This window comes from Drosophila yakuba, chromosome 3R (genome assembly GCF_016746365.2).
Source record: "Drosophila yakuba strain Tai18E2 chromosome 3R, Prin_Dyak_Tai18E2_2.1, whole genome shotgun sequence".
Lineage (NCBI taxonomy): Eukaryota > Metazoa > Arthropoda > Insecta > Diptera > Drosophilidae > Drosophila > Drosophila yakuba.
Genome location: NC_052530.2, coordinates 27,282,265 through 27,297,174, shown reverse-complemented (window position 1 = coordinate 27,297,174; position 14,910 = coordinate 27,282,265). Strand labels below are relative to the sequence as shown.

Genomic DNA, 14,910 nt, shown 5'->3' with positions numbered 1-14,910 from the left:
ATTTTCTCAACCAGTTTGCATATAAAATCGAATTCATTGATGTGCCTGAGAGATCTCAGCAAAATGTTTAAATTGAATCAAAATCGCAAATGCCTTAATCTCAAAACTGGTTTGCGGTTCACATGTCGCTCATTTGTTCTACCGAGGGGTTATTAGAATACAATGCTTAAAAGCAAGTGTTGCACTAACCGACTGACCAGTCGTCGCCAGTAATCTCAGGTATGTCAAGATGCACAGCTCACTGGAGAGCAATACCCTCGGCGCCAATGTGTGGGACTACGACTTGGTGCTGGAGAAGATAGGTAACTAACTCAAATCAAATGTCGTACTTCAAACTGATGCTATTAATGGGAATTTGGACCAAAACCCAGGCTATGGCAAAACGCAATGGGTGCTGCTGCTCGTCAGCGGACTGCTGACCATCACATCCGTTGCAGCCCAGCAAGCCATGAGTATCATTGTCATTGCCTCGCAGTGCGAGTTCGAGACCACACAGGCGGAGAAGGGCGTGATGATGGCGGCTAGTGTTACAGGTGAGACATACTACATATGTGAGTGGAAAAACAATGAAAATTGGCTATGGGTAACTGCCAGGTATCTTCCTATCGACCTACATATGGGGCTACATCAGCGATGATATAGGGCGCCGCAGGGTTTTACTCTATGGCAACTTCGCTAGCAATGCCCTGCAGTTCGTGCTGATGTTCGTCACCAGCGTGTGGCTATTTAACATTATAAACCTTCTCGTTGGCATTAGGTGAGTACGAACTAAAACGTAATTTATGGCACAAATCTTAGACTCTTCCATGCTGGAATTCTCACATTCGATTGTCATATGAATACAGTGTCGGCGCGGTGTCAGCAGCACTCTATGCATATCTAAGTGAATTCAATATACCGCGACATCGCGCCGTGGCGATTAACTATTCGACCATGTTTGTCAGTGTTACGGCCATATATGTTCCAGGTATGCATACATATTCAATACATACAATAGATTTAATAACTACATTTCCTGACCCTACAGCTACTGCTTGGTTGGTTCTCTCCTCGAACTGGGCCATCACCTTGGGAGATTTTGTGTTCCGGCCATGGCGTTTGCTGTTGCTAGTTAGTCTGCTGCCAGGATTCATTGGCGGCTTGATATTACTTTATTATCCTGAAAGTCCCAAGCTCCTGCTCTCCCAAGAAAAGAACAACGAAGCCAAAGAAGCTGTGGCTTGGATCAGTAAATTTAACAGGGGCAAATCCATACATCAAGTTCTGAACTGCGATGAATTTACACTGAAGTCCGAGGATCCAGTTGGCGAAAACTTGCTGGCCGAAAGCCAAGGATGTGGTATTTTATCCAAAATTTGCAGGGCTACCATTCCACTTTTCCACAAACCCCATGGATTCAACTTCATTCTTTGCAACTTGGCACTATTCGGAATGTTTTTCGGGTAATCTTTAATGGTGTTTGACTTTTAGTAGCTCCTTAAAATATTAAATCATTTTTTTTTTGTAGTTCAAATGGAATGCAGCTTTGGTTTCCCGAAATTGTAAATCGCTCATCGGGTGCTGAAAATAATTCTTCTACAGTTTGCGAAATTCTCAGCGTACCCGTGGAACAACCCAACGTAACAGAAACTTTGGTAAATATGCAAATATTTTAAAATTAAGTCCCCCATTTGAATACCAACTTTTCATTTTAGAACTGCACCGATACTATTAGTAGCAAAACCTATATAGACAACCTCATTGTAGGGTTTGCATTTCTTATTGGATTCTCGATTCAAGGACTAATACTTAATCCTTTGGGTCGCAAAAACGTACTTTTAGCTGCCCTTGCAGTTGCGACATTAAGTGGAGTCCTTTTGCACTTCATGGAAAGTCCCACAGGAGTCCTAGTTCTCTTCTGCCTTTACATTCTTCTGCCTGGACTTTCGATTTCAATTATGATTGGCGCCATTGTTGATTTGGTACCTACACATTTGAGGTAAATTTCGGATGCTCTCAGTTTTGTTGAAATCACTATATATATATACTTTTCCGATCAGGTCCAAGGCAGTTAGCTTCTGCATGTCGCTGGGAAGACTTGGGATCATTGCAGCGACGAACTTAATGGGGGTTATGCTGCAACCTTACTGCAACACAACATTTGCCATGTTTACATGCACTCTAATTGGTAAGTTTTTCAAGTTCTTAAATAACTTTAACTGGCTTTATTTTCTTTACTTTCAGTGTGCATTGTTATCGTTCATTACCTGCCGATTCGGAACTCAGCTTAATTGATTGTTTAATTTTGTATTTCTACAGTTTTCTTCTTTTATGTTTATTATTAAATTTTTACTTAAATACTTGAGCTTTTGTTTATTACAACCTACAATGGTGACCTCACTTCAAGTTCAAAAAGTCGTTACTATCCACACGACCGTTCACATATCGATAACAAAACTGAGCTGGGGCAAGAATACCCCAACTCAAATGCATGTTCCCACGATAGCTTCGATGCTATCGATAACCTGCGCCACATAATATTGATAATATACAATACTTTGCAACTTTTCCGCCGGCAATTTTCCCAATAAGTCCGGATAATGGCGCCTCCGTCTGCGCGCGCCCGCTACATAGCCAACAAGGCGGACAACCAGATTCTCTCGAAGAAGCCGCCCAAAAGACCAGGCCTAAATGGCAACAACAAGCCCAAGGAAGCCGCACCGGCCGGCAAAAAGAAGGATAAGGATGCCAAAAAGCGGTAAGTCTTGGTCTGCATATCCTAACTCTTACTAATCGTTTAGTTTTCTCGCGCAGCAACCAACCTACTAGTGGTGGGCAGGAGAAGGGGATTACCAATCCCATAATGCCCAGTGTCCAGACCGCCTTCAAAACCTTCGTGAGTGCCCGCTTGTGCAGCGCCATTTGGGCGTACATAGCCGACTGCGACGAAACGTTCAACTACTGGGAGCCGCTGCACTACATCATCAATGGCCATGGCCTCCAGACGTGGGAGTACAGTCCGCAGTTTGGACTCCGATCGTACACGTACCTATTGCTGCAGGGCGTGCCCGGATACCTTTACCAAAAGTTGTTCAATCCCAGTCCCATTCTTATCTTCTACATGGTGAGATGTATGTTGGGTTTCGGTTGTGCCGTAATGGAAAGATATATGTACAAGTAAGCATTAGTACCATTAGTAACCTGCGCGAAATTCAATTATTTATTAAACTTTATTTTAGGTCCATTTGCCAGGAGTTTGGAATTCACATCGGTCGTCTGTGGCTGATATTCCAGCTCTTCAGTGTGGGCATGTTTGTGTCCAGCACCGCTCTACTGCCCTCCTCCTTTTCCATGTACTTCGGTTGTGCTGCCCTGGCCGCCTGGTGGCAACAAAACTACTGTTTTGCCATATTCCTGACAGCAATATCCGCTTTGCTGGGTTGGCCATTTGCTGCGCTTATTGGCATTCCGCTGGTGCTGGAGATGCTGCTAAGGCAGCGGGATTGGAAGACCTTTGTTCAGTGGACCCTGATATCGGGCGCCACGGTTGCCATTCCCATGATTGCCATTGATACCAGCTACTTTGGCAAACTGACATTTGCTCCTTTAAATATTGTTTGGTACAATGTGTTCACCAGCCACGGACCAAACATATTTGGCACGGAACCACTAAGTTACTACATCATCAATGGTTTCCTTAACTTCAATATTATTTGGGTGAGCTATTGTATCTTTTACCCTTTTCATTTAATTAAAACTTTTTCCCTTGCAGCTCCTGGCACTGCAACTACCCATAATGCTGGTTATGGACTATTTGATTGTGCCAGCCAAATCAAAGTCGACGTTAAATTTCCCCCACTACATATCGCTGGCTCCCCTATACCTGTGGCTTCTCGTCTTCTTTGCCCAACCGCATAAGGAGGAGCGCTTTCTGTTTCCGGTATATCCTTTAATCTCGCTTTGTGGAGCCATCACTGTGGATGTGTATCAGCGCATTTTCTTCCGCTTCAAAACGCTGGTATTTAAAATTAAGTCGGGAGTTCACTATCTGGACCACAGCATGTTCATTGCCATCCTGGTAATGGTGACCAGCACATTGTTAGGACTTTCCAGGGTGTTTGCCCTGTACAGAAACTACCATGCTCCGATGGATTTGATGCTGGAGCTGAACCAGTTTAAGGCGACACCGCAGTACGATCCGGATGTGATATACAACGTGTGCATTGGCAAAGACTGGCATCGATATCCGGGCAGCTTCTTCTTTCCCGCCAAAAACTTCCGGCTTCGTTTTCTGAAATCCGAGTTCCGGGGCATGCTCCCTGCGTATTATGATGAAGGCCAAAATGCTACTAAAGTAGTGCAACCGTATTTTAACGATCTCAACCAGGAAAATGAACACATGTACTTTGATTACGACCGTTGCGATTTCCTTGTCGATTTTGATGAAGGAAAGTATACGGCTCTGGAACCCAACTATTCGAAACGATCCAAAGATTGGTCGGTGATGAAGAGCCTGCCCTTCCTCATTCCGGAGAAGTCGCACAAGGTGTTGCGTGCCTTCTATGTGCCATTCCTGACCGACAATCACATTCAGTACGGAGACTTCAACCTGCTCAAGCGAAAGACGAAACGGAATGGCAGGTAAAGGCAGGCCCAGATAGAAGGAGTCTGGAGTCATGCCACAAAAACTGCAATGTATCCTTAGCATATGGGGTGGCTCTCTAATTCTTTTCATACAAAAAACGCATTAATCCTAAAATATTTCCAGGCAAATATGCCTAAGAAACTATAGCTTCAATTCATATTGAATTTATAGTGATTTTAAAGTAACTTTCCACCCCAGAGAGCTATTTTCCGTATTACACTTAACCTTTCTTACCCCGCGTTGAATTCGTAATACCCTAGTATCTGTTCTAAGTCAGTGAAACGTTTTTAATTCTAGTTATTTTTGTTTTGTCCATGCCAAAGTTGTGAAGATCACCAGAATCGAAGTAGAACATAAGCGTCAAGAATATAAACAACGAGATTCGTAAGGTAAACTGTTTGCATGGAAGGGGCCAACATGCTTGAATAGTCGAAAACTTTATTAGGACGCATCCTCTTACATTCTGGGAAGCAAAACTTTACAATGGAAATCGCTTGGACTTAGTCTAGATCTGGTGCCGAGTCTGTTTACAATGCTATATTTGGTCTACTCAATGTACATACACGTGTGCGGGGCCTAAACCTAATCCTAAACTGACTTAGCAGCGATATTTACAAGCTCGCCGGGAGTAACTGGCTCCCCCTCCTGCGCTCTAAAAGTAGACCGTCAAGTTGTTCTCCGAGGAGCCCATGGCATCGGTGGCGGATAGCAGATTGGAGCCCACATTGGCGGGCGTGGTGCTGATGGTGGTGACGCCGCCGCTTCCCGCTCCCGTGGCTGTCACCTTCCGGTTGTTGTTTTCCGTCTGCAGTGAGTCGTGCTCGATCTCATCCTCCTCGAAGAGCTGGCCGTTGGCGGAGGCGCGCGACACTATGCCTGGCAAGAAGACTTTTAATAGTGAATGTGTCGGGTGAGAATGGGGGCAGAATGCTGGGAAGGATCAAAGATGCCAGTCTTGTTTATTAATTTTTTAATTTCCACGTTATTAGTTTTGAGTTCTATTTGGAATTTGAATGAATCGACTGGCAGCCTTGGTAGTGATAATGATTGACTTGCACTTACTGCGCACTGTGGCCGCATAGCTCTCCCGCTGACGCTCCCGATCCCGCTCCCTCTCGCGTTCCCGCTCCAACAGGGCGGCGGAACTGCCGAGGGCCATGCTACTGCTGGCTCCACTGGCCACGTGATGCAGGCCATTGTTCATCGGATTGGCCATGGTGATGTTACCGCCGTGCTTCATGTGCAGCACAGAGACTCCGCCGCTGGTGACGCTGGCTCCGTTGCCGTTGCCATTCCCCGCCAGCTTCTCGTGGGTAACCAGATTGGCAGACGACACGCTGCTGTGCGCCTGGCTGTGCACCCGATTCCGACCGAGTCCCAATCCGCTGGATGCACTCTTGCCCTGCTTCTTCGATCGCACAATGTAGCAGCTGAGCGCCACGATGATCATCAGAAAGAGGCCCACAATCATGCCGAACATGCCCAACATGTTGCTGTTCCATCCGGACCGCGCCAGGGTCAGACCCTCCATGGTGACACTCACCGGCACGGAAGTGCTCCTGGGCGGCACGCCCGTGTCCGTGGCAATGGCTATCAGATGGACCGTGGACTCGTTGAGACTCTGCAGTTGCTCCGGACGCATGTAGATGTTTCCAGTGGAATCGATTTCAAACAGTCCGGCATGCTGACCACGCAACGAGAGTTCCAGTTTGTCGTTGCGATCCCCGTCAGCTGCCTCCACCTTGCCGATGAGCACGCCCTCGAAGGAATCCGCGCGGGATTGCAGCGCCTGCTGGAGAGGAGAAATTGTGAAGGTAAGATTAGGAAGTAAGAGAACGTTTCTCAAACACTTACGCTCTTGGGCACCATGAACTCGTAGTGTGTTTCCCGGAACCGCGGTTCCCAGTCATTCACGTCGATTACCTCCAGTGTAAGTTCCGCGGTGCTGTTGGTCATGCCATCGGTGGCCAGCACCTGGAACTCGTGCTTGGTCATCTTCTCGTAGTCGAGTGGCTTGGCCAGGACCAGTTCTCCCAGCGATCCAACGCTGAAGAACTGTGAATTCACCGGATCGGAAATGATGTACTTGAGGTGTTTGCCGGGCTTATTGGTGGGCAGTGCTAGAATCCGATTGCCCACTGCCGTGTCCTCGCGAATGCGCATCACGAATCTCTTCTGGACGAAGGCCAGAGTGCTCAAGTCACTGTGACTGCCAGGTCGCGTCAACTGGACGGTGGTCAAGGCATAGCGATCTGGATTGTCGATCTGCGTGGCCTTCACCACTAACGTGGCTCCATTGGCCACATCCGCATAGCCAATGGGTGTTAGCAGGCTAATGGCGCCATTGTGCGGATGGATGCGGAAGTACTTGGCATCCTGCGACTGGACTATCGTGTACTGAATGGGCGCACAAATCCCTTCGTCCTGATCCACCGCCTTCAGTGGCTCCGGCCGCATGCGCAGCTCACCTGGCCTGCCATCCGCTGGTATCTCAGCGCTGTAGGACTCCCGCTGGAACTTTGGGTTCTGGTCATCCGCATCCGTGATGACCACCCGCAGCAGCGTGTCCGAGTGACGCGGCGGTGTGCCCTGATCCTGTGCCCGCAACTTCACCGTGAAGTTCTGCAGTTGCTCGTAGTCGAGGGCCTTCTTCAGCACCAGCGTGCCCTCCAGCGGATTGAGGAACTGCACGTACTCCGAGTACGGTCCCGGCAGCACCTGGTACTCCACCGTAGAGAAGGGACCCGGCTGGTCGGCGTCCTCGGCACGGGCGCCCTGCAGGATTCTAGTGCCCGGAACGGTCACCTCCGAAAGGGTTAAAGTGTAGGGCGTACCGATCCACTGGGGCGCATTGTCATTCACATCAGTTACGCGCACATTCACGGGAATGACGAAGCTCTGTGGAGAAATTGATTGAAGTGAAAATTAAGCAAGGAATATCTACACTCAAAAAAATGCCAAATTCTTTTACTCTTTCAAATTCAAAACCAAAATCATCTTATTAAGTAATTACTTATTTTATGGTTTTAGGAATTTTGTGTAGCAGTTCGACATTTTGTACATGATAAGTCAGTTTAACAAACAAGTACCCCTTTTCTGCGCGTGTAGAACAAGCCATTTTCGAGTGTGTGCACTTCAAGACAAACACCTCACTTTTAGCACATGTGCTGGTCACTGACCTCGCAGGAGTTCAAAGCCCAACCACGCCGCCGAATGTCCTGCATACATTTGCATGTTTAGCGGACCTCGCTACCCAAACCAGGACATCCCCGCCACCTTCAGCCCCCCGGCTAGATTTCTACCCGCAAACGGAAGCCTTAATGGCTAATTTATGGCCACGAAGTTGGGGCTAACCGCAGGCGCCAAAGGGGTTGACTGCCAGAAGGATTCCCGTGTGCCTGCAGGACCTGGAAACCAGTGGTGGTGGTTACACCAACGTCTGCGATCTCAAGATGATCCTTCGATTGGCAAAAGGTAAGTTAAAACCTATTTGATGACAAATATATGTATTGGCTTCACCGGAAACCACTATGCATTAGAAGCATTGGTAATCTATTTCAAATCTTGATGCCACCTTCGGTGACTCCTTTGCGTTTAAATGGACTTGCAGCAGAAGTTGCTGTTTGAAGTAGGAACTAGCGCTTTGTTGATTCTAAAATTGAAATGGGCGTTGTGTCTGGCAAAGTTTTCAATTGTTTATGGAGTGCCTCGAATAGCCGCAACGCGGGGAATCGTGTTTACCGAAATTTAACAAAGCTTAGCTAGCCCAAGGGAACACGCACCTTCTCCTGGAGGAGGCATGGTGGCATGGGTTCAAGAAGGTGGCGGCCACTTGCTCTATATAGGTTAATTGGTTGCCCATTGAATGGCACGAACGAGTGGCTCGCCGGTGCGGAATGCGATTCTGAAGTGGCCGACAGGAAGAGCTCCAAGGAAATGTGTTCGATGTGGGTCAACGACCAGGACGTCTGATTAATTGCGGCGTTAGCCTGATCGACAAGTCCTTAGCCACCACTTTCTGTGGTTTAATTCCACTTGCCGGCTATATGGTTTCCCATTATGATTGCCCTAAACAATTCCCATTCACTGTAGTTTCTTGCGGTTATATATATATATCACTGGAAGAGAGGGATGAAATGCTTACCGGATCCGTGGAATGCCGTCGTATGCAGATCACATTCACGTAGATGGACGACGGACCTCTCACACCCTCCTTGTCCAGCTCCACCGATAGGGCCAGCTCCTTGGTGCCAGGATGAATCTCAACGGGAGCATTCTTCTCCCTCAATGAGAGATTAATGTCGCCCGTTTCCGCATTGGCATCGCCATTGATCCTAAGCTTGCCGATGATGGAGCCCACCGCCAGATCCTCGGTGGCAAGAAAACTCTCCGCGGAACCTCCGCCCTCCAGATAGCAACGTGAGTCCAGAATGGCACCCAGAGTAGCTGCAAAGTGGGGGAAATTGTATATGTTAGTAAGCATCCATAGTATCCAGTATCTCGTATCTGTGACCTAAAAAGTGGTGTAAGAAGTACCATGTTCGAGTATCGGTCTACAAATTGGACTCTCTCCCTTTCGGGCTTACTTTCGAGGTCCATCTAGATAATTGCAAATTAAAAGTAAATTGCAGCGACAGGCAGAGGAAGCCACCACATGGATGGACCGGACGGTCCAGTGTTTGTGTTCCAGTGAGCCCACCTGTCCGAATCAGCAGACATGTTTGCTCGTACCTCGGATACGCTCTACTAAGCTTCCGTTTTCTTTCATTTCGAAGTGCTGCAATTTTGGGCCAGTGCTGCAGAGGCGAAGAGCAACCACCACCATCGTGGGTCCCAGTGGATAGATATCCATGTGGGTAACTGGCCACATGGAACCACTCATGGGCCGCTTCGCAGCTGATTTGCGTTTCCGGACAAGCTCTGATATCTAATTGTGTTAGTGTGCAATGCTCAAACTTGGGATGGTCATGCAAATGGTTGCAAACACTTGCGCTCCTCGTATGCAAATTGGTACAAGTTCAAATTGGAAAAAACTAAAAGAAAGTCTTTAATTTTCCACCCATTTTCCTAACTACACATTTGCGTATATTAAATGACATATTTATATGGCAGTTAGGGTTCCAAACCACGACCAATTACTCAACTCCCATGGCAGCGTGACATAACACCTTTTTTTTGGGCACTGCAATTATAAACTAAAGTATAAAGTATCTCCCTTGAATGGTTCCGGTTTATACCTCCAACCCCTTGACCAGCTTAAGAACAAGTTCTAACTATGTGTTAACAGAACAACTTCAGTTTGTATCTTTTCTTTGTTTAATATTGTTCTGGTAAACGGTTGTCGGCTGACAAACGACTTGAAATGACCCTGACTGTGGGTCACCAGCAGTCATCTCATCTCCGGCGGCATTTTCTCTGAGATGTGGCAGAGTGAAATCTTCTGGCAGTGTTTTCAAGATCTTCGTTGTAGGTTAATTGTTGTGTCATTGGGCAATGCACATGGCAATGAAGAGCTCCGTTCGTGGACTTTCTTCGACAGTAAAATACGTGTGTTTTCAAAATTAGTCTAATTGCTGCGGATTTATTACAAAATCTCTCAGATGTGTGCTGATAGCTCACGTATGTACAATGTACATGCACTACTTTCTGGAGAAAATGGAAAGTTTTGCCATCGTAATCTGCAATCGGGACTACGCACTGGAATCCATTCCGCAGAAATTCGAGAAATTGCCCAACTATCCTACTAATTAGTAAACGAATGCATGTATGCAATCCGCTTTATTTAAAAACCAAGACTAATTAGAGTCATTGGATTCCAAAACTCATCCATAAGCCGCAAATACCTGAAGCGTAAATCCGCGAAGCTTCACCCAAATGGAGTGCAGATTAAATAGCAAACCATAACCCATCTAAAGATTACATAAGTTCTACTTTTATTTTTATTTATAATTTTTTTTTTTTTTTTTTGCCAACTGGGAGAGTGTAAGACAAATGAAAGTGAGTTGGCGGCTGAACAAATTTGGCCAAAATACGTGAATGTGCATATGGGATATGGATGTGAATGTAGATGTGGATGTGGTGGAGAAAAGTTTCAACAATCAAAAAGTTCAGAAAACAAATTTTCATTCGGTTTGTTTTGGTTGCTTTTGATAAAACAACAGCATGAAAGCCCAAAAAGAGAAAAAGTGTCCGTTCAGCTTGGTGATTTTCATGAAAACGCCAACGAAACGACAAACTCCTCGGTCTGGGCCACTGACTTTGGCCAAAGCTATATCGTTATATAGCTAGAGGTATAGCGGTATAGGTATAGGGCTTTTATTATTTTTGGAATTCCGATTCCAAGCAGCAACTTGTGGCTCCATGGCTGATGCGAGTTCTGTCTGGTTAAACATCGTAAGCATCGACATAAGTATTTCGCAATCAATTTTGTGGCACAGGTCAAGCCATGTCAGCAAACCCGTTAAGGAAGAACTTGAACTGTGACAGAGCCATTAAGACACATATAAAGAATATATATATATATGCATATTCTATGCCCAAGTGGAGTGACGATAGCACTCGAGTATGACAATGTAATGAACCGAAATTAATGCGCCAAATGGAACTTGAAACTGGAGCAACTTCAAGACCACAATCGGCCTGCGTATCCATATCCAGAAAAGGTAAACCATTTGACAGCTGCCCCATGGGGCGGGATTTCGTTGGGGCATGGGGCATGTGGCATGGAAACTTGGGGATTTGGGGGGTGGGCCAAAACCCCAGTAAACCCCAGTCAGTTAAAAACTTGTATCCGTCATAAATCGTTGGACCAGAACGACGTTGACGTCTCCGTTTGTTTTCCTCGCCGACTTTTCTCTTTGGCTTATCGAGGAGTCTCGCTAGGAATTTCACTATTTTTCAGTTTTTACTTTTCGAGGGTTACATGCGGTTAATTGCTTTGTTTGTTTTCGATTATCAAAGACGACACTTGGAGCCACAGTTACCAAACCCAACATTCCGCCCATGGTTAAGATACTGTATCTACAAAGCTGACGAAAGTCCTATGGCCACATAGCAGTACAAGATATCATTCCAAGTGCATATATTATTCATTATGTTAGTAAATATATTTACCTTTATTCAAACAGCAGAGAGCGCAGATTGCATAGCATATCCATTGGTGATTTATCCGCATTTTTATACAGCGTTATTATACAGGATCAGCAATTAAGTTAGTTGATAGTATCTCAGCTTTTCAGAGCCACACAACACTTGCGCACAAATCATGAAAATAAGATTCAACTCAGTCACTTCACGCGATGTTCTTTAACACTTTCCATACTCCATTTGTAATGCTCTTGTTTTGTTATTTAAGCAATAACTTTGCGTTTATCTGCGATGTGCCATAAACGTTCGCCAATTGAATTTATGTGCAACTTTTCCTTTGTTTAGCCCTGTAATTGGCAAAATGGCAATTTGAAATGGATAATGTCTGCTAGAGTCTTCTAGATTATTACAAGATTATTAGATAGACAAAACACTCTGGCACAGAAACCAAAGCAACTGGAACATTAGCACCCAACCTTCCAGCAACTGAAAGTAGTTCTTCATCTTTAGCATACACCAACACCAACACCCAACCCGACCGCTTCCTTTGCCCCATTGTCTTCTGGTTGTGGGGCAAATGTCGCACACATGTCACCTCCAAGTGGCGCGTTTGGAGGTGGAAGTCGGCGGTTGGGTCGCTTGCTCGGTTGCCACATTGTTGTCACCAACGGAATTGGCGGCATTCTATTCCGCCAGAAACTCCAAGAATAACACAAGCGAACAGGGGATGATTCTATTGCCAAACCGAAGCTTAGGATACTCTATCGGATCAGAAACTTTGGTTTATAGTATGTAACCTTATTTAGAAATTTCTGTACTATAGCAACCTTATATATTCCATCTACCTAGGCAGTCATATAGCTTAAACTAGAAAATAAGCAGCAATCTTAAACTTTGAACTGCAAATCCTGAGATAACATAGATCAAGTTCTTCCATATAAAATGGGTATGCAGATCGGTCTAGCATACCTCTATGGATTCAAAGAGTCACAACAGCAGCCACTGAAGACGGTGGCAATGCTTTTGTTTTTGTTGTTTCCTTGGTTCCGGTATTTTTGAGCCAGTGGAAGAATTTCAAACGCCCGTTTACGTTTACACGGCCCAAAGGAGCTTCCTCCTGGCCAGGATTTATGGCATACCACAGCAGGTGGGTGGGTTGGTTGAGTGGGTGTTTGGTTGAGGAAAGTGCAGGGAGTGGGAGGCGTGTTGCATCGCCTGATGGCTAAATCCAGAGGTTTGGGGGGAACAGACAAACATTTGCATACAAATCGGCCGCTGGCCGTTGGCCGAATGGCGAAAATGAAAACGCAAAACGCTTTTTTGACCGGAAACCCGCGGAAGCGCACAAAAAAGTCATTCACCTGTGTAAAAACGGTTACATTTTCCAATATTCGCCTGGGCCGCAGACTGTGAACTTGTTTTCCCCTGGCGACTTTTTTTATTTTATTAAACTGGTAAACTGATTTATGGCACAAGGAAGATTTAATTGGGGACAAAAAATGAATTCCGTTAATAACTGCAGGCTGCGCGGTTTAAATAAGATGAAAAGGAAAGCACTTCAATAAAGGTGTTAACTTAAAAACATTAACCAACATTCAATACGAAACCAATATGTAGACTTTTTTGGGAAAACTGTTTTTGAGATATACAAAAAAAGCCTACTAAAGTCTAGTGTTTATAGAAACTTATCAACAACTGAGCTGCTTGGTATATCCTTAAGTGTAGATATTTATTTTAAAATGCAAATCCCTTTCCACATGACTCATGATTTTAAAACATTTTTGCTTCACAGTATTTGATGTTTTACAAACACGCACTTAATCCTTTTGGGCGTTTTCCTCCAGCTGCACTGAGTGTAAGTTATTTCATTGTTATGACCGCGATTGCAAACGGACAAAGAACAAAGTTGGCCGAAACGCTTTCAGTTAGTACTCCGCTGCGCTGAACGAGCTCCTCGCATCGCGATCCAAACACAAACTGATTTTCCATAATGTTGCCAAAGTCGCGCCCCTAACAACCGACGGCAATAAAAGCAGCAACAGCCTGTGAAGCCGGTGTGCGTTGGACTTGTGCTCACTATCAACATGCAAGCACACATGCGGACAGTCCGGGTCGCAATAATAGGTCACGAGAATAGTGAGGTTGCGGAAGAAACCATCTAAAGTGTGGAAAAGCCTCCAGAAGGGGAGATAAAAAGAAAATGGGGAGCTTAACTTTATAATCCTTTCTTGAAGAATTTCTAGAAAATGCTAAATACTTGCTTAACTTAATGTTGAGCTATGTATTTAATTCGCTTACAACTACAATTTTAGCTGAGGAAGCAGGCTGACTTGGTCAAGCACCTAGTATTTCGACCGCTGCTGTGGCTAAACGGTGGAAGCCTCTCTTTTGCTTGTGTCGAAAATGTTTCCACATCACTCGTCAAGCGTTTCGGCTGGAAAGCAGCAAGAAGCAGCAAGCGGTGGGGCAGTGCCATGACAACAACAACAGCTAGCTGCCACTGCGCACGCGCCCCAGCTGGAAGTGATGAGTGACTTCCAGGGCAGGAATCCTCTCCTGCCTCTCAGCGTTGTGCTCCACTGAGCCGGCTGTGCAACCCCTTTCGCTCGCTTCGGAGCGCCTCTCTCTGTTTACATTGTGCGGCGTAGCCATGGGAACCAAGGCGGCGTCCTAGCCGGCGCCCTTTCAGGCGCTCCTCCAGCCACTCCACCTGACCAACTATCCACCTCCACCTGTCCAACCATCCACCTTTGTGACTCAGCCCCAGTGACATTGCATTTGCATGTGACTGCCACTAATTGCTGTAATTCCCGCGCTGGACTTCGACTTCGACTTCCACTTTGCCGGCACATAATTGCACTCTCCTGCTCCGATGTCCTTTCGCCTCCTGTACAGTTTCGTGCCAGGCTTTCCTTGTTCTTGCGGCTTCCTTTGCTCACATTCAAACTTCGAGTGGTTTTTTGGGACATGCTTTCCTTGGCGTTTTTCCTTTCCTTCCGACACTTTTGACTTACTTTATGGCCCGGTCGATTATGCTCGTCTTATGCGACTTTAAATGGGTCTGTAGTTCCATAGGGGTTGAATCTGCTAATGCGATTTCTAGATTGGAAATACATTTCCTTTCTTGATTAAGATAGTAACTTTTAACACTACATCTCAAAAATAAATCACTGAAATGATTTAAGGGAGTAAACTGAATA

At 45.7% G+C, this 14,910-nt stretch overlaps 3 protein-coding genes across 5 annotated transcripts; 2 read left to right on the top strand and 1 right to left on the bottom strand.

Moving 5' to 3' along the window:
* Positions 1–185: 185 nt before the first annotated feature.
* On the top strand, positions 186–2,339 carry LOC6538567 (synaptic vesicle glycoprotein 2C). Its single transcript, XM_002099053.3, has 9 exons — positions 186–302; positions 372–533; positions 595–757; positions 846–967; positions 1,028–1,442; positions 1,508–1,634; positions 1,695–1,978; positions 2,040–2,167; positions 2,224–2,339. Exons 1-9 carry the CDS (start codon positions 230–232, stop codon positions 2,268–2,270), a joined length of 1,521 nt encoding a protein of 506 aa, XP_002099089.2. The 5' UTR covers positions 186–229; the 3' UTR covers positions 2,271–2,339.
* Positions 2,340–2,429: 90 nt separating this feature from the next.
* LOC6538566 (alpha-1,2-mannosyltransferase ALG9) lies at positions 2,430–5,012 on the top strand. The gene is made up of 4 exons (XM_002099052.4): positions 2,430–2,737; positions 2,794–3,156; positions 3,219–3,696; positions 3,752–5,012. Exons 1-4 carry the CDS (start codon positions 2,580–2,582, stop codon positions 4,622–4,624), a joined length of 1,872 nt encoding a protein of 623 aa, XP_002099088.1. The 5' UTR covers positions 2,430–2,579; the 3' UTR covers positions 4,625–5,012.
* Positions 5,010–14,895, bottom strand: LOC6538565 (protocadherin-23). 3 transcript variants are annotated; one of them, XM_002099051.3, is made up of 6 exons: positions 13,072–14,895; positions 11,738–12,057; positions 8,769–9,070; positions 6,479–7,522; positions 5,687–6,416; positions 5,010–5,500 (listed from the first exon to the last, which is right to left on the bottom strand). In XM_002099051.3, the coding sequence occupies exons 2-6, from the start codon at positions 11,796–11,798 to the stop codon at positions 5,277–5,279; spliced, it is 2,361 nt and encodes a 786-aa protein (XP_002099087.2). In that variant the 5' UTR covers positions 11,799–12,057; positions 13,072–14,895; the 3' UTR covers positions 5,010–5,276. The 3 variants fall into 3 exon arrangements, with proteins under 3 accessions (XP_002099087.2, XP_015048910.1, XP_039230993.1); XM_015193424.2 differs by having other exon boundaries at positions 5,687–6,413; XM_039375059.1 differs by having other exon boundaries at positions 13,528–14,895.
* Between the last annotated feature and the right edge of the window lie 15 nt (positions 14,896–14,910).